Below are 26704 nucleotides of genomic sequence, written 5' to 3'. Positions count from 1 at the left end.
CCTCTATCTCCTACCTACTAACCTCATCCCACCTCCTTGACTTGTCCGTCTTCTCTGGACTGACCTATGCCCTCCCTACCTCCCCACCTATACTCTCCTCTCCACCTATCTTCTTTTCTCTCCATCTTCGGTCCGCCTCTCCCTCTGTCCCTATTTATTCCAGAACCCTCACCCCATCCTGCTCTCTGATGAAGGGTCTAGACCCGAAACATCAGCTTTTGTGCTCCTGAGATGCTGCTGGGCCTGCTGTGTTCATCCAGCCTCACATTTTATTATCTTGGATTCTCCAGCATCTGCAGTTCCCATTATCTCTTTATTAAAAGCTGCCTCACTTCAAGTTCCTTTCTACAAATAGTCTGATTTTCTGATGTAAATAAGCATAGGAATTGTATTACTTCTATTATTAACTTCAGATATTGCTTGTACTATTTCAAATTTACATCAATTGACATACACGATGAAGCCTATATTTTCCAAGAGAAGAGCAATTTAGTTGCCTGTAATTTGATTTTTTTAACTTGATATTATGTAGCATTTAATGTATCCGAAACCAATCTTTACAGATGAAGCTACTAATATTGATTATTGCAATGTTTGGAATATCACTGAGAAATCCATTCTCTTGTGGAACACCATGTGGCCTGGATTCTCATATTACTGGGTGATGAAAAAAAAGTGTAAAGTTCCACTCACTACAGCATGTTGGTATTTTGTCAACTAGGCAGTCAACTCATGGATTATGACTGTACCAATTCTTATTGAACAGCTTACTACAATAACTAATGTCTAAATAGTGCAATTATTTAACAGTACTCATGCTCAGTAACATCAGACAGGTGCAGCTCCTGTAACAAAACATTTCAACTCATCCGCAAGCTAGCTGGAAAGAGATCGCATTGACCATGGAAAATCAAATATGTCACAAGCTCATTAATGTTTCATAAAAATCAAACGCAATTAGAACTGATTGACACCTCCATTAACTATTGATATTAGATCTGAAAGGTAACAGAAGCTAGCCATTTCACCAAAGGCTTTCCTGTGTGTTCAGAATACAACACAGACAACATGAAAATATCAGATGACCTGGTTTCCCCATCCAAGTAACATTATAGTCAGAAGAATGAAGAGTTTGTCTCCCATTAATAAACAAGTCATCTCCTAATCTTTCACCGTTAATGCATTGCTGGCATTGAAAATTTCCACCTGCCACTGGGGTCATGGCTTTTCTTATCAGTAATAAAAGATCAGCGTGTTCATGCACTTATAGCAATGGACCTGCAAAATGTAGTGACACTGAATTTAGAAGTACATCATTAGAAAGGGAGAAAAAAGACTTGCCTGTATTCCAAGTACTTGGTTAGCCTGGAAGTTTTGTTACTTAGCATTTAGCTCTTTGAACGCAAATATATTACAACTCAGGTGCAGAATAATATTCTTTAAGTAGTTTCACTAGAATTTAGGGAAGGCTGTGGCACAGTGGTGATGTCAAAGATTAAGGCTAACAACCTGGGGCATAGGTTTGAATCACACAATGGCAGCTGGTGAAATTTGAATGAAGGAAAATATTTGGAATTAAAATCTGGTTGAATACGATTAGGTAACCATTCTTGCTCAAAATTCAATTACAGAAGGAAATATGTCATCTTTCTCTGGTTTGGCCTACATGTGACTCCACAACCACAGCCATGTGATTAACTCTTAACTGTTCCCTGAAATGGCCTAACAAGTTCAGTTCAAGGACAATTAAAATGGTTAACAAATGTCCATTCGGGGGATATGATGATATTGTGGGTTTGTAAATAGACTAGCAATCCAGGTTATATTCTGAGGATCCAAGTTCGAATTGCACCATGGCAGATAGTGGAATTTGAATTCAACAAAAATCTGGAATTAAAAAGTCTAATGATGATTACGAATACATTGTCGATCGGCATAAACCCCAACTGGTTCACTAATGTTCTTTAGGAAGAGTAAACTACTGTCCTTATCTGGTCAGATGCGTATGTGACTCCAGTACCACAGCAATGTGGTTGACTCTCAAATGCCCTCTGAAATAGCCTAACAAGCCATTCATTTGTACAAACGACTAAAGAAAAGCTTCCAGAAAGGAATGAAATCAGACAGACCATCTGTCATTGACTAGAACACTGGAAATAACTGCAGGAAAGTTGCTGCAAAGTCCTCCTTCCTAACATCTGGGGGTGAGTGCCAAAATTATGAGAGCTGTGACACAGAGTAGTCAAGTGACAGCCTAAATGTCATACTCACAGAAATCATACTTTACACACAATTTCCTGGAAAAATCATCTCAGAGTCTGTCTTGACAAGACACTTAAGTGGTGGCATAGTGGTGTACAATTGAGAAGGAATTGTCCCGAGCGTCCCCAACATTAATTCTAGACCTTAACAGCCTTGGATGCACCTGTACCCAAGGTCACCATCGCAGACGTTAAATCGGCCTTCTTGAGAATGAATCCACGAAAGTGACTGACCCAAATGGAGTCCCTGGTTGTGCACTCAGATCCTGTGAAAACCAGCTGGTGGGAATATTCACTGATATCTTTAATCTCTCCCTGCTGCGATCTTAAGTCCTCACCTGTTTCGAGAAGACTACTAACATCCTGATCCGAAGGAAAATCATGCAGCATCCCTCTATGACTACTGCCTGGTGGCTCTGACCTCCATAGTTATGAAGTACTTCAAGAGGTTAGTCATGGTTCACATCAACTCCACCTACCAAACTGTCTTGATCCTTCGCAATTTGCTTACTGGCACAACAGGTTCACAGCAGATGCCATCTCCCTGGCCTTATTCGTCCCTAGAACTTCTGGATAACAAGGATACCTATGTCAGACTCCTACTTATTGATGACAGTTCTACATTTAACACCACAATTCCAAACAACCTCATCTTTAAATTCAGAGACTTAGGTCTCAACTTCCCCCTCTGTAACTGGATCCTCGAATTACTGACCAATAGAATGCAGTCAGTAAGAACTGGTGACAAACCTTCCTCTATCATAATCCTCACCACCAGCGCCCAGCAAAGCTGTGTACTCAGCCCTCTACTATACTCCTGGTACACTCACTACTGTGTGGCCAAGTTCTGCCTGAATTCCATTTACAAGTTTGCTGACAACACCACTCTTGTAGGTCAGATCTCAACAACCATGAAACAGCATATGATGATGTAAAGACAACAATCTCTCCACTGTCAGCAAAATGGAGTAGCTGGTCATTGAGGAAGTGAGAGTGTAGGGCATGGCCTTGTCTGCATCAATGGTATGGAGGTGGAGATGGTCAAGAGTGTCAGGTTCCTGGGAGTGATGATCACAAACAACCTGTCCTGGTCCACCCACATCAACGCAACAATCAAGAAAGCACAAAGCATAGTCTATTTCCCCAGGAGACTAAAGGAAGTTTGGCATGGCCACAAGTGCTCTTACCAATTTTTACAGATGCACCATAGAAAGCTTCCTATCGGGTGCATCACAGCATGGTATGGCAACTGCTCTTCTCAAGACTGCAAGAAATTACAGAGTCATGAACAGCTTAGTTCATCATGCAAACTAGCTTTCCATCCATTGACTCCATCTGTACTTCCACGTGCCTCAGAAAGGAAATCAATGTAATCAAAGAGTCCTCCCACTCCAGATATACTCTCTTCCACAACAAAAACAAAGTTGCTAGAAAAGCTCAGCAAGTCTGGCAGCATCTGTGAAGAAAAAAAAAGTCAGTTAACATTTTGGGTCCAGTGACCGTTCCTCAGAATGTTAATTCTGACTTTTTCTGAGCTTTTCCAGCAACTTTGTTTTTGTTCCTGATTTACAGCATCCGCAGTTCTCTCAGTTTTCATACTCTCTTTCACCTTCTTCTATCAGGTAGAAGATATAAAAGTTTAAATACACAAAAGAATATATTCAAGAACAGCTTCTTCCCTGCTGTTATCAGGTTTTTGGATGGGCCCCTGAAATGTTAATTCTGATCTTTCTCTCGGCATCTTCACTGTGGCCATAACACTATTCTGCAGTCTGTTCTGCTACCCTGAAGCAATTAAACACTTTTCATTGTATTTCAATACATGTGACAACAATAAATCAATCGAATCTTGTGTCAACACAGGCAAGAACTCCTTCGAGGGACCACTGCACTGATCTTGTGGATGTAAAATCTTGTCTTCACATTGAGACTACCTTATATTATGTGCTTGCTGAACCTTATTGAAAAGGTTTAACAATTTCACAGTGGGGAAAAACTGGTGTGGGCCATGTGCAGCAGCACAATTAAACTCAAAGGCAACCTACAATCTTTGTGGCAAATTGAACGGGAGACATTAGCACCCTTTTAGTCTACTCATGCTATCAAGCACTACTTGCTTAACAATAACCTGCTCACTTCAAATTAATGATCTGGGTTTTACCAGGGCAGGTCAGGAACTGACCTCATTAAAGCTTTAGTTCAAACAAGGACAAGAGAGACAAATTCTAGAGATGAGGTGAGAATGACTGTCCTTGACATCAAAGGCTGGATTTGATTATGTGTAGCATCATGTATCCACATACAACTGGAGTCAATGGGAATCAAGAGAAAATTCTACTATGACTGGAGCCAAATCTGGCATAAAAGGAAGATAGTTATGATTACTGGACCTCAGTCATCTCAACTCCAGGACATCCCTGCAGGAGTTTCGCAGGGTAATGTCCAAGGCCAAAACATCTTCAGCTGCTTCATCAATTACCTTCCCTCATGTAAGTGAAGTGGGAATACTAGCTGAAGATTGCACAATGTTCAGCATCATTCATTACTTCTCAGTTATTGAAACAGAATGTCCAAATGCAGCAAAACCTAAACAATACTGAGGTTTAAACTGGCAAGTACTTTTTCCACCACACAAGTGCCCGGTAATGACATCTCAAACAAGGAAGAATCTAACTATTTTCTCTTGACATTCAACAGCATTATCAGCACCGAATCTCCAGGACGATCATGGCCACATATTATCCAGAAAATGAACTGGACTAGCCATATATATATGTGGGCTACAAGAACAGGAATTAGGACTACTATGATGAGTAACTAACTCACCTCCTGACTTCCTCAAGGTTCCCACCATCTACAAGGCCCAAGTCAGGAGTGTGATGGAAAACCCCTCACTTGCCTGATTGTGTGCAATTCCAACAACACTCAAGAAGCTCGAAACAATCCAAAACAAAGCAGCCCACTTGACTAGCATCACATCCACAAACATCCACTCCTTCCATCACTGATGCACAATGCATACCATCTACTCAATCCAACACAGAAATTCACCAAGATTCCTTAGACAGCCCCTTCCAAACAACAAATACTTTCGACTGGAAGGTCAATGGTATCAGATGCATGGGAACAATGCCACTAGCATGTTCCCTCATCATCCTAATTTGGAAAGCTATTCTGACGAAGGGTCTAGGTCCAAAACATCAGCTTTTGTGCTCCTCTGATGCTGCTTGGCCTGCTATGTTCATCCAGCTCTACTGTTATCTCGGATTCTCCAGCATCTGCAGTTCCCATGATCTTTGATACCTTTAGCGGTGGGTCAAAATCCTGGAACTCTCTCCCTAACAGAATTGTGGTGACTTGAAACCAATGGACTGCATGCAGCAGTTCAAGAAGGCAGCTCACCACCACTTTTTTTTAATCTTCACTTTTGGGACATGGGCATTGCTGGCTTGCCAGTACGAATTGCCCATCCCCAAATACCATCAAGAAAATCGTGGTGAGCTCCATTCTTGAATAACTGCAGTCCAAATGGAGTAGGTTGACCCACAATGCCATCAGACAGGGAATTTCAGAATTTTGATCCAACGACACTGAAAGACTGGCAATATGTTTCTAAGTCAGAATGGTGAGTGGTTTAGAGGGGAACTTGCAGGTGATGGTGTTTCCATGTATCTGCTGTCCTTGTCCTTCTAGATGGAATTGGTTGTGGGTTTTTCTTGGTTGTGGCTGTCTTTCTTTGGTGACCTTCTGATTTGCTGATACTATCTGCAAGATGCAGTATGTACTGAGCCTCAGTGGCAGAGGGGTGAATGCTTATGAATGTGGTGCCAGTCAAATGGGCTGCTTTACCTGGATGGCATCATTCCTGTGTGTTGCTGGAGCTGCACCCATCCAGGCAAGTAGAGAGTATTCCATCACGCTCCTGACTTGTGCCTTGCAGCTAGTGAACAGGTTCTGGGAGTCAGAAGGTGAGTTAGGTGCCACGGTATTCCTAGCCTCTGACTTGCTGTTGGAGCCATTGTATTTACATGACACGTCCAGTTGAACTTCTGGCCAATGTTAATTCCAAGAATATTGACAGTGGGGAGTCAGTGATGATCACTCCAAGGAACGTCAGGGGCACTGGTTAGATTGTCTCTTATTGGAGATGGTCATTGCCTGGCATTGATGTGGCATGAATGTTGCTTGCCACTTATTAGCTCAAGCCTGGGTATTGCCCTGTTCAAGGGCAACCGAGAATGGGCAATAAATGATAGCCCACCTAACAATGTCACATCCCACGAATGATTAAAAAGTTGCCAGCCTGGTCAGCGACACCCACAACTTCATACAAACAACATCAAGATAAACAGCAGCAAATGACATGAAGCAAGGCTACTGTTTGCACTGTACACAAATATTTTCTCAATTTCATTTCAGAAAATTGTTGAAGAAAAATGACTAGTTTGGTATGACAAAAGATGGCCAGTTCTCCAAAATAAGTCAACTTACCCATGACTCATGGTACAAAACAGTGAGCAAATACATGGCATAATCATAATTCTGCCGCCGCAGTGGACATCTGAAAAAAAAGTATTTAGTATTTGTAACAGATGTGTAATATTAAAATCACTTTTAAAAAGTCAAGCTACTCCTTCCAATGGCAATTTTTATGTTTAAGAAAGGAACTTTATTTAGTGAAGCATACGGAAATATTTTGTATACAGTTCTTCAGTAATCACTCTAAGTAGCAAAGCTCATCAAGTAAAAGCAGGCTTTCTGGCTAAGATGTAATAGCTTGAAACAGAAGCTAATCTCTCCACTTATTCAAACTTCAACTTTCCTTCTTTATTTCTGTGACTTTACTTTTCACTTTTGTTTTTCCTTTATTTCTGATTTCTTCACGTTCAAATTACCCCCTTCCTCATTCAATTTACTAATTCTGTATGTAGTTTTTCCTTACAGGTATTCCTGTTTTTCACAGCATTTGTAAGAAGTTTCATGGTCCCTCAATGAATAGAAATGAACATCAAGTATTGTGAAGAGAGACAAGAGACAGGAGAATAAGCATGGTTGAAGCAACAGATTCAAAAAAATCTTTTCTGGCAGTGTTTAACAGACAGATATCTGTATGCCGAACTAGGCAGCTGAAGACAGTTTTTTTTCTCCAAGGGTTTTGTTGTGAATCTTCAGTTTTACACAATTCCAGTTTCTACCCTTTCCCGTCCAGAAGTCAACATCCCAATGGGTAAGAGCTTAACTTTTCTTATTTTTAAAACAACATGCTCAGTTAAGTTTTGACACACCTTTGGAACTGGTGGGATTTGAACTCAGCCCTTCAGGTTCAGAAATAGAGATACTACCTCTGGGCCATAAAGGCCCTTTAAATATTTTGAACTCAGGTTTTATACCCAGAGGTAGGGATGCTACCACTGCATGCAAAGACTCTCAAGAGATCAGCTCTTTTTTCCTCCAGATATAGTAACCTATTCAGATGTTTTAGATGTATATGACACATCGCTGAAGCAAATGGGACTTAAATCATGTCTTGAGGCTCAGAGGTAGGCACACCACCACCATTGCACCATAGGGGCTCCCTAGATATTTTCCATCCAACCTAAAGAGATGCTTTTACATATACCTGGAGCAGATGGGACTTCAACCTGGGGCTCCTGGCTCCTAAGTAGGGACAACACCACTACATATCCCTGGAACAGGTAATATTCAAACCAGGCTTCAGTGGCAGTGGGACAGAGGAAGTGATAGCGTCTCTACGCCTGGATCAGCAGCCTGAAGTTCAAGTCCCACTTACTACAGAGTTTTTTATAACATCTCTGAACAAGTTGATAGAAAGTACCTTTACCATTACAAGAACCTTCATTTCTAATATTGACAGGTTGGAGTGGGCACTGCAAAGCAAATCAGACCTTTGCGAGAATAGTCAAAACACTTGAAAGTAGACAGAGTTTGAGAGGTGGAGCTGGAGGAACAGAGCAGGTCTGGCAGCATCAGAGAAGCAGGAAGGTCGACATTTCAGGTTGGGACTCTTCTTCAGAGCTGCTGTGATCCTCCAGCTCCACAGTGTTGACCCTGACTCCAGCAATGTGCAGTTCTTAAACCCTCTCAAATTCTGAGATAGTAAGTTTTGGGAGGGGAGATTAAAACATGAAGACTCCACAGATTCATAAATGAAGATGAAGATGAAGATTTCAAATTCACTATTTTGGAAGACAGGAATAAGTAGCAAGAATGGAACTGATAGGTTAGCAAGCTGATGTGCAATGCAAAACAGAATTTGATAAATTACACTTTATGTTGTGTGCAGTTCAAGAAACTAGTTACAAAGGCTCCAGAGAAGTTGAGCCTTGAAGTAACAAAAGGTTACATTAAGTGTTTCAGTAATGGTGGAGGCTGGACAGAGTTTTTGGCAGGGATGCGACAGAGGTGGGAGTAAGCAGTTTTGACAATAAATAAGAAATGGAATAGTTTGACCAAACAGTGTACTAAAATACATATCCTTGGACTCAGCTTGAAAAAGCTACCAGAAAGTGCTTGGAGTCAGGGCCAGAAGTGAAGGGCTTATGATCAGAGCCAAATGGTATGATTTCAATGTTCTTGGCATTGAACCAAAAGGAACTATGGCTTCATTACATTCAAACAATTTGATGGCACAATGACAGTCACAGAACTGAGGACAGCAGGAGAGAATTACAGTTGGATAGTGCTATGTCATCATGCAAAGATATTTAAAGCAATTGAAGAAAATGAGGAAGCCAAGTATGGACCAATGATGAACCACACAGAGGCAAGGAAAAGGGATTTATAGAGGCAACAGTACTGTTAAAAAGCAGAGATTAATGAGGTCACAATAGGAATTAATTTTCTTCTCTTCCCTAACCATTATACTGAGCTAAACTGGTTAAAAAATCCCAGAAGCGGTCAGTATGAAGAAAGTTACAAAAAAATGCCACATCGTTACAGAACAATTCATAATGTATGTGATAATTTGGTATTGTACAATTGTATTACGAAGGTGGGGGGGGGGGGGAGTAAAACTGCAGGACTTTGTGATGTTCCCTCTGGATACTTAGATTTACTGTATTGTAATAAAGATATTGCGCAGTGACTTAGTAAGCTTAACAGCATTTATAAGTGACATCAGTTTTGTGTTACTGTACCTGTCTGTCGTAATGGTAAGTATAGCTGTATCTTTGTTGTATCGATTTCCTACAAGTTTAATGAATTTCTTCTTAGCATGATCATCCAAATTCAGACTTGAGAGTCGAATCTTTAAAATACAAAAATGAAATGCTTACTTGAGCTTCACCAAAATATTTCATCAAAATTATAGAGATGTGCCATTTATTTTGCGAATAATAAGCTAATCTTACTCCAAATGACACTGGCTACTAATGTGTCATAGTAAGTAATGCAACCATAAGTGTTACTGAGCCTCAACTCATTTTTACTGACATATTTTAGGGTAGTCATCATAGTACATATCATTTGCAACAAAATATGTTTGCTTTCCCACGAGTAGTTGTGGAAAGATGATAAAAAAAGGGAACTAGATGCAAATGTTTTCACCTTTTCATGGATGCCAAGTTTAGTAAAATTCTAGATTTCAACTACTCTTCTTTACATTTCAATTTGTGAATTCACCATATTCAGAGGACTGACCTACCAGTACTGAAAACAAAATACAGCAGTCTAATTCCAATAACAGACATTACAATTCATAAAAGTCACCAGTCAATCAGAACTGCTGTCTTTCTTCACGTAAAAAACAATATGTATAATGGCTCAACTCCAAAGAACTTGATGAGAGCTGTGGGAAGGACAAAGGAAAAATGGAGGAAGGCAGACTCTGCAAGGCACTAGAGGAAGAGTAAACAAAAGAATGGACACATTCTGTGAATTCACTATGAGCAATTCAAATACATATACACTAAATAAAATGAAAATAAACAAAGAGAGTTTTGCTTCATTGGGTTGTTGATTGAAATCTACTCCCGCAGGTTAATGCCCTCAACCCCAGTTTCAATAGGTTATCATAACTTTAATCATCAAGTCTCATTTAATTTTTACTGATGTACACCTTGCTCCTCAAATGAGAAAGAGCAGGTATTAGCCGTTGAATAGAATAAAGCTTTAGAGAGGTCGCATCTTCCTGTGGAATGAAGTGAGGTCTTGTGTGACTCTTGGTTGCATGAAAGAAAAATACCCCATTATCTTTTGGTCTCTGGCTTTGTTGCCAATAATTGCAGGCCCAATAGCTTTCCGTCAATATGTCTACCTTACAAATGTAATCTAGTACTTTAACAAGTATTACCATAAGCTCAAAAACAGAACTTGCTGAGAAAACTCAGCAGGTCTGGCAACAACTATGGAGAGAAAGCAGAGTTAACATTTCAGATTCAGTGACCCTGCTTCAGAACTTTGCTTTCTCTCCACAGATGCTGCCAGAGCTGCTGAGTTTTCTCAGCAGTTTCAGCTATAGTTTCTGGTTTCCATCTCATTCTTTGTTTTCTTTTGATTAGCATTAGCTGCCTGCCTCAGTTGCTTTCAGGTTAAAATCACAGGTAGTGGAAAAGAAGCAAATTCTGAATAGACAGTTAGCCTGCTTAGTTTCAACTGTTCAAATGCTTGGTTTCCCAAGTCAGTTATAAAACAATTAAAATGTACTTCTCTAATATCCTTGGACAACTTACACCATTGTTCAAATATAAGTTGCAGTGCCAATAACCCTTTAGCTATTTGTGAATTTACTTTTTTTTTGTTCAATATCTCTAACATACAATCTAATTTAAGCAAAACCAGTTTCCTTTCTGAGGCTGTAATCTTTAATTCCAAATTCCTCAGCCTTGGAAATAGACTCCAGGTGTCTAAGAATATTACACATTTCAACAAAATTATATTTCATTCTTCTAAAATGCAGATAAAATAGGATTAAATGGACAAAACATATCTCACTGGACAACTCAAGTCAGGGATCAGTCTAATAGGGCTGTGTTGCTCTCCCTCTAAGACGTGTATATTTCCTGAGGAAGGACAGAAAAACTGTGTGTAATAGACATCATTAGCAGGGAGATCCATAAGTGCCCTAATAATGTTAAAGGTTATCCTAAAAATTGTATTTCTGACAATCTGATTGAACTCTGGGGAAAAAGAATGAATTACTTCCAAAACCAAGGGTGCTCCAACATTGCACTAGGAGAACAAGATCTTTCAGTTAGCTTGTAGTTACAATTAATGGTTAGAACATCAAATCTTTCCAGGTTTAGTCAAGGGCAGTAATAACTGGTCAATATGTGTATCACTGAAGATGATTTAAAGAAAAACTAAAAAGAAACATTGTACAATGCCTAGTTGTGAGGTCGAAAAGGGTTCACGCAGATTTATTGACTGCTGAATCGCAGTAAATCCTTAACGATTTACATTGTAAGATCGTTTTGTTATTTCACACTGTACTGTTGGTTTGTGTCCCATATTCCTTGTGTTGCATCTTGAAATAGGGAGGCAGCTGGTTTGTACATTCAATGTTTATATTTCCGTTCCCCAGTCTCATTATCATGCGGCTGGTAAAATTAATTGTAGTTGCGTGCCCATCAGCTTACCTCCCTCCTCATCCAGATCCCTTTGTTTGGTTTGTCTCTTACTCTGGTTTGAATAAATGTTAGGATAGCTGTGATCACCACTGTGTAAGCATTCCCATACTGACACTTGACTCACTTCATTCCTGAGAACCCAAATCGAGCAATAACTCTTCCTTTGTAGGGAGTTTGTATATTTGTAGGAATATTTATAGAAATTCTTCCACCTTTGCACTATTACTATTCCAATCTATATTAAGGTAAAAGCTACTGTTATCACTATTACATAACTAGCGCACCTTTAATTTCCCTGCAAATTTACCACCATATAGCTTTCCCACTAGTTGGTGTCATATAGAATACACTAAATAGTACAACTGCACCTCTATTCATCAACTGTAACCAAATGGATTCTGCCCTTGACCACACCAGGAAATCCTCTCTCCAGCAATGGAATCTTCTCCTGAAATCAATACCATCACCTCTCATTCTCTTTTATTCCCCATTTTAGATTCTAGAAAATTTAGTATGTAGCTCTGTCTTTTGAGTCAGGGCTCAGTTGGGACAAAAATCGTGCTTATTTGTACCTGCAGCACATGAAACACAGTTACCTGCATGCAATATAAACCTAATAGAGACATTACATTCGGTCTTCTTCGAACTTCACTTTACACCCAACGATTACATTAGTCCTATCTGCCATTTTGCATCTTCTGCGCATTTGCTTCTCCTTTCAAATGCTACATCCTGATCCCAATCTCCCTAGTGAGTTGATTTAAATCACCCAAACAGCACTAGCAAACTATGTATTGATTGCAAAGTTGCAACCAATCTGTCCTAAGTAGGTCTCATCTCTAACCAACTGAGTGCCAATGCCCCAAGAAGGTAAAGCCAGCCTCTCCACTATTTCTCTGGCTATACAATCATCAACACTTTCCTCCTAATTCTACTCTTAAATATACATTGAACACTATGGCCAAGGAACCAAAAAAATCAAAAGTTAACCGAAGAGGTTATTAAAATTAAATCAAATTAAAACGTCAGTTCTGGGTGTGAAGATGCCCACTGTAGTGCCCACTGATTCCAAAAGCCTAAACCATTCCGTTGGACTCGCATGGAAATTTTTAAATCAACCTATTCAGACATGTTATGACCCACATTTGTAACAGATGAAACTTAATGTGGATGTTCTGGCTCTTTCCTAAACCAATACTCACTAGTGCTTGGAACTGGGAGTAATCCAGAGACGAGTAACTTTTGAGATCCTGTGTGCTATTCTCTTTCCTTGCTCATTTTGCTTATGTCACTGGAATTATTCACTGTTGGCCCTCAATTTAAATTACTTAGCACCTCCTTCCCTGTGTGTACCTAATGTCTCTCACCAAAGTCCCATTGTCACTTGTGACAGGAAATCGTCCCTTTCAGTCATATTCCCAATGCTGTGGCACACAATTATTTAGAATGATTCTAAGACACACGACTTGGTAACCTTTCTGCATACTGAGGCAGCTCTATTTACAAACAAACTAGCTATCACTGGTTTAATCAATTGTATATCTAATTTGAAGGGAGGGTGAGTGACACAGAGAGAGAGAGAGAGAGAGAGAGAGAGAGAGAGGGGTGGTGGGGGAAGGAAGGAACAAGAGAAATGGAAAGAACAAGAGAAACAGAAATAACAAAAGCAAAAAAGTGAGCATGAGCGAGAGAATGCAAGGAGGAGAAAGGAAAAGCGAGGGAGACAGAAAACAAAAGAGAGAGAGACAGAGACAGACAGCAAGAGAGAGAGACAGAGAGAAAGCAAAAGCGAGAGAGACAGAAAGCAAAGCCAGAGAAAGAGAGGGGCAAGGAAGGGACTGAGACAGTGTGAGATAGAAAAAGAAGAGAAAGAAAATGAGAAAGATCTTAGCTACTTTTCCTATTAACTCAGTATCACAGCACAGATGTTTCAGCACAGGAAATAATCTCCACCTTGGTCGCTTGGGTAAGAACATAACACACAGAGGTTGATATCATGAGCTGACAGCCGTGCAGTGGAACTATAGTTCTGAAAGCATCCATTTTTGCTAATGAAGCAGCTAAATTGATATGCTGCATAATATTTCAGCTGAGGAGCTCCCTAAAGTTCACAGTGAATTTTATACACCTCCATGTTGCACAGAAGCACATTTACTGACTGTTAACATCGCTCACCAAGAAAGGACTTTTAGCATCAATTTGGTTAGATTATATTAAATAGTTTTACATATTGTGGCCTTTTGCCATTTACTCATCACTTACTGTCATGGTAACCACTCTAGCCTTGGGATTGCGTGCAGAGGGTCCTGCTGCAACATAGTCTGTTGTCTTAATTTCGATTGGGAAATGATGCTCACACTTTTCATCACTATCAAGCATTGCTGGCCACTCAGTGCAGAATTCTGCATCAGTGAAATAATTAGAAAGATAAAACTTTTAGTCCATTTAGCATTAATAAAGTATCATTATTGTAATCTTAGTTCATTAGATAGTGTTATGCCTCAAGGTTTGGACTATACTGAAAATCTTGGCATTATAATATCATGGGTCTGCTGAAATAAAAATCACTACATTTTCAGCATTAATACTGGAATTATAAAAAACTGATACATAAGCATCCAAGAATACTTTCTTTTAGTATTTGCAAGATCAGCCATTAGATTTAACTTCACAGCATGTTAGATCAATCCAAGTACGATATAGTCCAAACTGTTAGAATGCCTATAAGGGTTTTAGGTAAAACAAATTTAGATAACTCATCTCAAGCATGATTAGGAAAATTGTCTCACACAAACTTGATTTGAGTTTTTTTGAGGAAGTTACCAAGAAGATTAATGATGGCAGGGCACTCGATGTTGTTTGTTTGTATTTTGGTAAAGGCTTTGACAAGGTTCTGCACGACACACTAATTAGTAAAGTTAGGTCACATGGGATTCAGGGTGAGTTTGCCAATTGGATAAATAATTGGCTTAACAGCAGGAAACAGAGTGGTGGCAGAGGGTTGCTTTTTGGGCTGGACGCCTGTGACCAGCGGTGCTCTACAGGGATCAGTTCTGGGTCCTCTTTTGTTTGTCATTTATATAAATGATTCGGATGAGAATATAGAAGGCATGGTTAGTAAGTTTGCGAATGATACCAAAATTGGTGATATAGTTGACAGCGAATGAGGTTTTCTAAGATTACAGAGGGATCTTGATCAAATGGGTCAATGGACTGAAAAATGGCAGATGGAGCTCAATCTGGACAGATGCGAGGTATTGCATTTTGGTACAACAAACAAGAATAGAGCTTATGCAATTAATGGTAGGGCCTTAGGTAGTGTTGTAGAACAGAGGGACCCAGGGGTGCAGTTACATAATTCTTTGAAGTTTGCGTCACATTATAGAAAGGTAGTTAAAAAGGTGTTTGGCATATTTGCCTTTATTGCTCAGTCCATTCAGTATTGGAGTTGAGAAATCATGTTGAAATTGCACAGGACATTGGTAAGGCCTCTTCTGGAATACTGTGTTCAGTTCTAGTCACCCAGTTATAGGAAGGATATTATCAAGCTGGAGAGGATTCAGAAGAGATTTACCAAGACGTTGACGAGAATAGAAGATTTGAGTTAAAAAGACAGGGTGGATAGGCTGGGACTTTTTCCACTGGAGCACACAGAGAGTGAACTAAATGATGAAGTGATGCAGTGAAAATTATAAAGTTTAAAAGACATTTGATTAGATACATGAATAGGAAAAGTTTGTAAGGATATGGCCCACGAGCAGGTAGATGGGACTAGTTTAGTTTGGGATTATGTTTGGCATGGACTGGTTGAACTAAAGAGTCTGTTTCTGTGCTGTATGACTATCTCAGGTATTTAATAGAAAACTGAAAAAATTCTGAGGTTTTTATTAAGATACAATGGGAAGCTTTACTTGGCTTTGGAAGAAGCTGTACATAATACAGGAATGCTCAAATGTTCTTTCAGTCAAAAATATCTCATGATGATGAGTACAAAAACTGTTCAAAAACATTTTACTTTTATCATATTTAAAAAAGTTTTCGTCATTTCCAAACACTAAAGCACGATTATATAATAACCACCATGAAAGACCCAAATCAAATACTCACACTTTGCATAATGTACTTACAGTACCAATGTTTTCTATGTGGTATAAGAAATAAAGAATGTCAACTGTATTGCATTATAAATAAAAAAAAAGTATTTAAATTAAATTCTAGTTGACCTTGCATGTTGTCAAGGACTCAAGATCTGAACAATATTGAAAAGCTATACTTATGTTCTCAGAGAATGTTAGCAATTTCTAGCAATATAGTATAGATCAGAATGTGCTAATATGACATGCAACTAAATTAATGGAACAAATTGCAGAATTTACACTACAAAAATACTTCCTTAAAGTAGTAAAAGAAATGCATTGCAGTGGAAAAACTAAAAGCACATAATTATTAGGGAACCAAGGGAGTTGTGAAAATAAGAAAGTGAAAGAAATAAGTATCGCTAAGGATGTAGAACTCAAAAAAATTAACAGGATTGAAGCCTAGAGTGTTCAGAGTCATGCACCATAGAAATGGACCCTGCAGCCCATCATGTCTGTGCCAACTAACAAACACCAAACTACACTAATCCCATTTATCTGTACTTGTTCTGTAGCCTTCTACACTCCAGCATTTTAAGTGCTAATTCAGATGTTTCTTAAATATTATAAGAGTACCTACCTCACCGGTGTCTAAGACAGTGTGTTTGAAAAATTCTTTCCTCAGACATCCTCTAAACCATTTTCTCCTCACCTTAAACTTTTTTTAATGTCATCTGGTCTTAGACATGCCTGCCACAGGGAAATGATTCTTGCAATCTACTCTGTCCATAACTCAATTTTGTATGCCTCAAGCAATTCCCCTCAGCATCCTGTGCTCAGAGAAAAGATCCAGCGCATCCAGTTTCTCTTCATAACTTAAGACTTTTCATCCTAGGCAACATCCTGCTGAATTTCATCTGCACCCCCTGCTGTGCAACAATGTCCAGATAGCGCGTGACTAGACTACACACAGTATTCCATCTGAAGCCTAGTAAGTGTCTTACAAACAGCAGTGAGACTTCCTTGCTCCTTTATTTTATGCCCTGCATGAAGGTAAGTACCCTGTATGCCTTCTTCATCATCCTGTCTACATGTGCTGACACCTTCAGGGATCTATACTAAGGTCCCTTTGTTCCTCAGTCCTCCGGAGGGACTTACCATTCATTGTGCATGTCCTTTACTTGACCTCCCAAAATGCATCACCTCTCACTTATCAGGATTAAATTCTATCTTCTAACGCTCGGCTCCATTTATTAGCTGATCAATATCAGACTGTAGCCTGAAACTATCCTTCTCACCATTAACAACACCAACAATTTTAAGATCATCTGCAAACTTACTAATTATACCTTTCAATCAACATTCAAGTCATTGATATAAGTAATGAACAGCAAGGGTCCCAGCACTGAGCCCTGTTGTACATGTGGATTACAGGCTTCAATCACAAAAACACCCTCCAACAGCTCTTACCTTTTGGACCAGCCTTCCACATGGGATTTTGTCAAAGGCCTTATTGAAGTTCATGCAAGCCATCAACTGCACCACCCTTAATATGTTTAGTCACCTTTTCAAAAAACTAGTCAGACAGGACCTCTCTCTAACAAATCTGTGCTGAGTATCCTTGATCAATCCTTAACTTTCTTGTTGAAGGAGATGGCTATAGATTAAATGATGCTGCTAGTTATCTTACAAAATTTTATAGGTTCTGGAAAGGTTTCCAGTAACTGAAAAGTTCCAAATATAACCTTACTGTTTAAGGAAGGAAGTACAGAAAAAAATGGTGAACTATAGACTTATTAGTTTGATAGTAATAGCAAGGATAATGTTTACAATTATAAAGGATGCTGTAACTAGATATTTAAAAAATAATGATGTGATTGGCAGAGTCAATAAGGTTTTAGGAAAGGGAAATCCTGTTTGACAAACCTGTTGGGGCTTTTTGAGGATGTTACTTCTAGCATGGATAAATGAGAACTTGAAGAGGTGATGCATCTGGATATTCAGAATACTTTTGGTAAAGGTTGCACACAAGAGATTAGTAAAGAAACGTAGAACACTGGAGACTGGAGTAATAAACTGGTTTGGACAAAAAACAAAGTAGGAATGAATGGGTCATTCTCAGCATAGCAGTTTGTTACATGTAGGATGAAACAAAAATCAGTGCTGGAGCCACAGATGTTCAAAATTTATATAAATGTTTTGGACACAGGGATCAGAAGTAATATTTCCAAATTTGCTGATAACATAAAACTAAGTGGGAATATAAGTTGAAAGGAAGATGCAAGGAGGCTTCAAGGGCACTTGGACAGGCACAAATATGGTGTATGGAATAAAATGTGCATGTGAATTAGGAGCATCAGTGTATTAAAGAAATTCTGAAAAGGCCACAAACAAATCAACTATTTCATCACAGCAAACACTCGGAAACTGACACAGCTGTATGTACGACGGTATTTTTTTAAAAACCATTAAACATTGGAAAGCAAATGGTTAAACAGATATTATTGAATCAAACACAAAGTCTGTTTCATTTTGTTACAAGCCCCATTGATATAAGAAATATCAGTTTCCAATGACCAATGCAACGCACCTCACGAGATTTCATTTTAAAACTTTTTCAGTCACTAAAACTGAAATCAATATCAACTAAACATTATTTAGGAGACAACAAATACACTAAACTATGGAAAAGATATCTTTCTTTAACTTCTTCGCATTTGCCGACACTGAAGAGCATGCACAGTAGGCTCTAGGCAGACATTTGCGCATGTGCAAGTGACTGAGATTTATTGAAAAGTACCTGCATGCGTGTCTTTGTCATTGGGCTAGCTAACAATATCAAGAAAGCCGAGAGAAATGGGTTCTAAGAAGAGAATGGATCTGGTGGGAGAAACAGATCAGACGTCGTCCATTCACTCATCCACCCCATTCATCCTCAATCCCTGCTCATTCCCCTTGCCCCAGCATCCAATCCATTTTCTCCCCTCGGGCCCCATTCAATTCCCATTTCAATCCCTCGCCTGTTTTATGCACAAGCACAGCATGGATGATTGCACGTGACAGAAAGAAGTACAGGACCCAAAACTGTGCAAATTTGCATTGCTGAATGAAAATGTATGTGCAGTCACTTCAAAGTCACCAAATGGAAACACTCATACCACATTTATTCATTCCACGGTACTCCCCATGGTGAGTGACAAGTTTAAAATTCAACTCATCTTGGAGTTAACAAGATTCTTTCTCTCTGATTTGCAAAGGGGAATTTTCCAATGCCCTTATAAACCAAGTCCTCCCATTGAGCCTTTGGAGAATGACTGAATTAACCCCCAGTGTAAAGTTCAATCTATTGATTCTAACTTTCTAGTTTTCTCAAACATGTGTTCTGAGCTCACAAGCCTTTTGCTGTTGGTTACCCCAAGAGCAGTCTTTCTCTTCTTAGCTGAGCAGCACCCACTCAGGAGTTCTTTTCTCCCCAACTTTTTCCAGTTTGATTGACTCAGAGTCTAAAGTGATAAAACCAGGTATCTTTTCTTTTTGGTCCAGGTATTAAAACTAACATATGAATTCAAGTAAATTTTGTCCTAGGTCTTTTAAACTGACAGTTTTAAACATAATTACCTTACAAAGTCTGGTAGTATCAACAACATTTATCGAATTGTGCACAGACGACCCAATGTCCTTTACAACCAAAAAAGTACTTGAAGCCTAGTCAGCATTGAAATGTAGGAAACAAGGAAGTAAATTTATGCTCAGCAACTCCCACAGGGCACAGTCTAATAAGCTATTGTCATGTTGTCTCACGGGTAAATATTGACCAAGGTGCTGGGAAAAATTCTCCTTCTGCAAAACAGAGCCATGTACAGAAGTCAAAGTTTAAAGTCTCTCCTGAAAGAAAGCCCCTCAGACATGCACAGCTTGCTTAGTGTCGCATTGGAATGTCAGCCTAAATTGTTGTGCTCAAGCTTTGGTGCAAGACTTGAGTCCACAATCTTCTGATTAAGCCACGACTACTAAAATTTAATCACAACATTTTTTTGAGCAGCCAAATTTAAAAGTGCTTTACAACCTAGAAAGCATGTTATAGTTACTGCAGAATAATATAAAGCCATTCTAAAATGTAAAGGCTACCTTAAAACCATCTACCATAAATTACAGGGTTACCATGCAACCTACCTTTTAAAGCTGTACAATGTTGTTTTATTGCAGGTGGTGTGAGATGTAAGAAATTTGAAATCTGAAACACATTTATAGATAATAAATATAAGGATTATTTTGTCTGCTTTTTGAGCTGTAAATTTGAACTTTTAACGTTATTTCCTGATTTTCTACATTGATATTCTATGTCATGTTTTGTGTTTTAAGATGGTGCCGGAGAATGGCAAACAAACAATAAATACATGTAACATAAACAGATTTAGTTTAGCAGGTAATGAGGGTCATTGTCAGCGAGGTCAGAGATATTTTTGCAGTCTGTGAACCATTACATATTGTTGATGGCAAAATGTAACTAGGCAAACTGACATCTTGAAGTGCTGCAAGTGCATGGATTGAGAATTGGTTGACAGACTGGAAACAAAGAGTTGGAATAAACAGGTCTTTTTCCAGATGGCAGGGGGTGACTAGTGGTGTGCTGCAAGATCCAAGCTCGAGCCCTAGCTATTCATGATATATACAATAGCTTTTGGATCAGGGAAGCAACAGTAATATTTCCAGGTTTGCAGACAACACAAAATTAGTTGGGGTTGAGGCACGGCTTCAGGGCAACCTAGACAAGTTAAGTATGTGGACACACACATAGCAGAAACAGTAAAACATGAATAAATGTCATCCATTTTGGTGTGAAAAGCACAGTATTATTTAGACGGTAATATATTGGGAAATGTGGATGTACAAAGGGATCTAGGTGTCCTTATACACCAGTCAGTGGAAGTTTAAGAAGGCAAATGGTATGTTGGTCTTCATTGCAAGAAGAATTGGAGTTCAGAGGCAGGGATATCTTACTGCAGTTAAACAGGACCTTCACAAGACCACAAATGGAGTACTGTGTCAAGTTTTGGGCTCCCAACCAACAGCGAATACATTTGCCATACAAAAAAGCAGAGAAGATTCAACAGGTTGATACCGGAGATGGCAGGGCTGTTGAAAGAGGAGACATTGGTTTGGTTTGGTTTGACTGGGCCTGATTTCGGTAGTGTTTAGAAGAATGAGATGAGTCAACCGGTGGAATTTGCTACCGTGGAAAGTTTTGGAGGACAAGTCAACAGCCATGATTATACTGAATGGTGCAGCAGGCTTGAAGGGTCGAATGGCTACTCCTGCCTCTAGTTTTAAAATGAAACATGACCAAAAAGAACATTAAGTTTCACTATCAGGATTCTTATGATTGCGTAATGTTGTTAAGGGCATTAGTTGAAGAATTAAATTTTCAGAATTTTAAAATGGGGATTAAAGAAAATTTAAACATTGCAGCCGTTACCACCAACAATTTTAGACAGTTGTTTTCACAATATTTATCAACATTCATAATTCTTCACAGGCACAAAACTGGAACATCATGCATCTTGCAAAATTATTTGACTTTCTGTAATGACTATATTTAGGAAACAAACAGCTGTCTGTTTTACAGTCACTAGAAATTGTTAATCAAACATACAACTTAACCAGTCGTAATGGCACAAAGATTGAAAGAAATAAAACAACAGAATCCTTTACTGTTTAATAATTATTCAAGGTGTGTGTTATACATTCCTAATGTCAGAAGTGATATCTAATACAACGCATTTTTGAAGTTTGATTATTAGACAAGACTGCCTTTTTTTTAAAAATAGTGAGCATGTGCAAAGGTTTTCTTTTTCAATATATTAGTAGCTGCAAGACTGTGAATTGCACAATGCTTGATTCTTGTTACAAAAAATGTGCAAAAACATATCCTTCGAATAAGCTTAAAATCATGAAAGGGGATAATAAATAAATAGAAAGCGGGACATAACACCGGCGCTTCGTCAAAGGCTCATTGATGATGTTACCTAGAATGGTGACGAAATGTCTGAAAACTAACCTTCCAGCTCAGCGAGCAAACACACATCCAGAACCTCAAACTGAGCTACAAATCTTCTCAAAACTCGCTAGGGGATAATTTCTCAGAGCAGGATGTAGAAAGAAGTTGAGAACATTGAACATAAAATCTGATTTTGTGGGTTCCCAATTAATTGGGGGAAGTCAAGCAATTAGGCTCCAGTAATTTTAATTATCAAAAACACCTTTTCACAATCCATCATAGACATAAAATTGGAACAATGAACTTCATAACACAAAAATTATTTAGCCCACAGTAATGACTAAATTCAGTCCCAAGAATATACTAAAAGTTAAATGACCAAATGACTCATATGATTTCTGTCATTTTATCTGGCATTTTCGTTCATCACTAAGATCAGCTATAGTAATATGTATCACATCTTGTAATTTGAATCTTTGTATCAGTAAAACTGATGCCTATTTAAAACTGGTTAACATCAATGGAAAGAGAATTTGAGATGGATATATCATGAAGGCTAGTTTCTTGCAATGGCATTTCAGAAGACTCATTATAATTGTGGTTGGTTGGTTCATCGAGCTGGTTCATTGTTCCGCTCACGTTTCATTACCCTGCTGGGTAACATCATCAGTGCAGCATCCAATGAAGTGCTGTTGTGTTTTCCCACCTGTTATTTAAAATCTGGTTCCATTGAGCTGGATTACCTCACTCCTGGTTTTCCTTCGCAATGGAGTGTATATGGGGTTGAGCTCCATGTGCTTATCGATATATTTCTTAGTGCTTCATCAGAGGCTGCACTGCTGACGTTACCCAGCAGGGTAATGAAATGTCTGCGGAACAATAAACCAGCTCGAGGAGCCATCCAACCACAACATCCGTACCCCGAGCTACAAATCTACTCAAATCTTAGAGACTCATTCCAATTTAATTGACTAAAACAAAAAGGTAATAAAATTTATCCATGTAATATGTGTATATTGTTGGAATTTTCTACTTCTAGAGGTTGGGGCTTGAGCTGGAAGCTTCACTTAGGCTTGTCAATCTCAAGTTCTGGAAGACAATTCCTAAAGAAAGGCTCATCAAGGCTACAGGATTATTTTCATTCTGTTCTTGTTGAACTACAATATTCACATAATTACGACCACAACCTAAATTTCACATCAGGTAGTATATAAACAGGAGCTGATCAAAGTGTTCTTTTGCATTTTTATCACTCTCTGTGAAACTATGACTGTGAAAGTGAAAGATTGTTGGCACAAGACAACCAGATTGAAAAGTTATAAACACAAGGCTTAAGAAGCTGAAACCAAAGGCTACTAATGCTTTCCTCAGAATTTCAGACAGTTCAAGTTACCAAAGCAAAACACCTGAGCAAATTCAGTTAATTAGAGTTTTATTTTGTATCTTTTGGAAAGGCACTGGCTCCAGGCATCAGGGATCTTTATGAGATGCTTTAATGGAATCTTGGACAAAGACATTTGATTAAATCATATTAATTCTCACTTTTACGAGCTCCAGGTTTCCTATCTTGTTTGGAGGTACTCCTCTCTTCACTGGATAGCCCATGCGAATAGGAAGCGGTACAACAGAAGGTTTAAATGCTGCAGCTGTTGGGTACACGTTGCACCAATTCTGGTCCACTTCCATCTTTTCAGACCTTGGAGGTACTGGCTAAAAATAAAATATCGTTTTAAAACTTTGTTAAATGTTTTGAAAAGTTTTGGTTTCTCACATTAGCAATTTTATTAATCGGGTTCTCAAAGAAATAAATACAAAATATGGTGTTTTACCACTAACTGTAATATGTTGTAATAATCAAAGTGATCTATTTTTTTTTCTTCAGTCTCAGAGTGTGGATGGCACTGGGAAGTTCAGTATTTGCCTCTGTCCCTAATTGCTGAGGTGGTGGTGCTGGGCTTCTTGAAGCAGTGGAGACTCTTTGGTAAATGTGCTCCCAAATACTGTTGTTTAGGTGATGAGTTCCAGGACTTTAATTGACAGGAAACATGGAGACATGCTGATCCCATGCACTTGCTATCTTTGTCTTTTTTAAAAAAAACTAGTGGAAATCACAAATTTGGGAGGACTTGCCAAAGAAGCCTTGATGAATTTTCTCAATAAATTCTGTAGATAGTAACACCATTGACACAGTACACTGTCAGAAGAAGTAGATACTTAAGCCAGTGGCAACAGAACTGCTTTGTTGTGGAAGCTCTTCAGCCTGGAGTATTGTTCCAGGCACACATCTGAAAAATGTGAAAATTATTCCATCACATTATGAGTTGCCAACTAATGAAGTGGCTTTGAGAAGTCAGGAGTTGAAGCACTTGACACAGAATACCCAGTCCTTGAATTGCGCAAGTATCATTTGTCACTAGCTCAGTCCACACAATGGATGAACAGGGTAAAAATGAATACTTTCAAGATCAATAACAATTAAATAACAAGTCAGTTACCCTTCACTCTGTATTCTTTGGGTAATGGTCAGGATTTTAAAGTCACTGAACTGCCATGCCAATTTTCTGTAGACTATTCTCAGATTCTTAAACATGGTTGAAAATACATGAGAGCTGTGCAATAACTACCTCTCTCCTTTGTTTTTCTTTTGAAGATATTCTTTTGCTTCTTGTTACCACTGAAGAAATAAAACATCCAGCAGAAGGTTAAAGAATCTTACAGAAAGTAATGGTACTTACACACACACACACACACACACACACACAATGGAAACAGACACTTCAATCCAACTCATTCACACCGACCAGATATCCTAAACTGATCTTATCCTATTTACCAGCAATTGGCCCATATTCTTCTAAGACCTTCTGAAATAAAAACAAAAACAACTGTTGAAGGAATTCAGCAGGTTTGGTAGCATCTGTGGAGATGGAAATAGAATTAACATTGAATCCAATGTGACTTTTCTTCAGAACTGAAGGGGACTGGAAAAAATTATTTTTATGCTCTTAACAAAGAGACAGCAAAAGCAAGTGAAAGAGATGGTGAAAGTACATCGGACAAAAGATAAAGAAGTGCTAATGGCAGACTGCATCTATATCTCTTTATTAAGTGCCAATGGCAAGTGTGAATATAGGTTAAACTATATAGGTTAACTCTGCTGAGAGCAAACTCATGGAAACAAGGCATATGAGGTGGGACAGGGAGAGATAAAGTATGTGTACACTCAAAATGGAGCACAGTATTTACACTCTGAAGTTGTTTGGCTCAATGTTGAGTCCTTTACTTTATAAAGTACGCAGTGGAAAATGGGGAACCATTCTTATGCCTTGCGCTGGGATTCAGTGGCGAACTGCACAGGTCTAGTATGAAAACATTAGCAAGACAGCAAGACGGGTACATAGAAAAAGCAAATCGCTGAAAGATCAGGATCATTTCTACAGACGCACAGCAGTGGTGTTCTGCAAAGTGTCACCCAGCCAGAATTTCATCTTGCAAATATACAGGACACCACACTACCTGCAGTGAATGCAAAGGACTAGATTAAAAGTAAAAGAAAACAGCTACTTAACTCAGAAAGCATGTTCAGTTTATTGGACGATGAGATGGTAAAACAGCAAGTATTCTGTCTTCTGTAATTGCATGGGAAGGTGGTATGTTGGGGCAAAGAGGTGTCACTAGTGATCAAGTGAACCAGGGCATCATGGAAGGGATTGTCCCTGCGGATTGCTCTCAAGGGGAGAGGAGTGATGAATTTGGTGGTGGCAGAAAATGGAAAAGGATTGAACACAAAGACTGGCAGGGTGGAAAGTGAGGATAGGGGTACATCATTGTTCTTAGGGGAAAACAGTGAAGGCAGAATTGTGGGAAATGGGTTGAACATGACTAAGAATTGTGCAAACCACAGGATGATATGATGGAAGCGCTCCCTCAGAAGGTGTTATCATTGGAACAGATATATCTGAGACGATAGAAGAAGTCCTTACAGAATCAGAATTAGGTTTTATAGTCACTTGTACTCAAGTACGAGGATACAGGAGTACAATGAAAAGTGTAACAATGTCACCTTAGTACAACATCTTACGTACAAAGCAGAAAAATAATGAAATAAAGTTAAAAGTTCAACATTACAGGAAGCAGGGTGTGAGGCATAGTGGTTATACCCTTCTCTTTGTTAACTAAAGACCCCGTTTGGAGTCAGTCGCCAACCTCAGCTCGAGTGAGTCAGTGACTGAAGCCAAGATGTCTCTGGACACAACCACTCTCTTAGTCTGATCTTCTCATTACCTTCGGGCGACGTCGTAGGAGTTGGCGAAAATGGAGTAGAATAGAAAGCAACGCCTCCAAGTCGCAAATTCACTCGACTCCACACCGCTAATGATCTCAAACTACATTCCATCACCACCACCATCTCCTCACACCAGGAACTATTAGAACCAACAACTCCTCCAACAGCCCATAGTGCACCAGGCACCAGTGAATCAACGACTCGTCCAGTATCCCATAGTGCAACAGCACAGCCTTCTGTCATCTGAAGTGCTGTGAATGCTCGTTGAAAAGTGTAGTTCAGATTGTCACCAAAGAAAGTCAGTCAAATCCCCGTTCGTTTCGATGCTGTCAGTGTCAACATTTAGGGAAAATATAATAGGATTTCCCCATTCCCTTCCCTTTTAATTCCTGACCCCAAGATGCATAGTATTTTTGTGAGAAGACAGCGTTAATGTTTTGACAGCAGAAGAATAGAGAGATACGCAGACATTGGTACAAAGATGATAAAGAAGCTAA

General features: G+C 39.0%; 1 protein-coding gene across 1 annotated transcript in view; it reads right to left on the bottom strand.

The window, feature by feature from the left end:
- mrps35 (mitochondrial ribosomal protein S35) overlaps window positions 1-26396 on the bottom strand; it is a 31496-nt gene extending 5100 nt beyond the window's left edge. Inside the window, exons 1-7 of the mRNA XM_048549540.2 lie at window positions 26207-26396; window positions 24547-24596; window positions 23465-23632; window positions 20098-20158; window positions 14111-14250; window positions 9419-9528; window positions 6753-6822 (exon numbers count right to left, since the gene is read on the bottom strand). Of these exons, the coding sequence (XP_048405497.2) occupies window positions 6753-6822; window positions 9419-9528; window positions 14111-14250; window positions 20098-20158; window positions 23465-23632; window positions 24547-24596; window positions 26207-26330 (723 nt within the window). The 5' untranslated portion in view covers window positions 26331-26396. The remainder of the gene's footprint in view (window positions 1-6752; window positions 6823-9418; window positions 9529-14110; window positions 14251-20097; window positions 20159-23464; window positions 23633-24546; window positions 24597-26206) is intronic.
- Window positions 26397-26704: the final 308 nt, after the last annotated feature.

The sequence above is a fragment of the Stegostoma tigrinum genome, chromosome 18 (assembly GCF_030684315.1).
Source record: "Stegostoma tigrinum isolate sSteTig4 chromosome 18, sSteTig4.hap1, whole genome shotgun sequence".
NCBI classification, from domain to species: Eukaryota; Metazoa; Chordata; class Chondrichthyes; order Orectolobiformes; family Stegostomatidae; genus Stegostoma; species Stegostoma tigrinum.
This window is presented reverse-complemented; position numbering and strand designations above follow the sequence as displayed.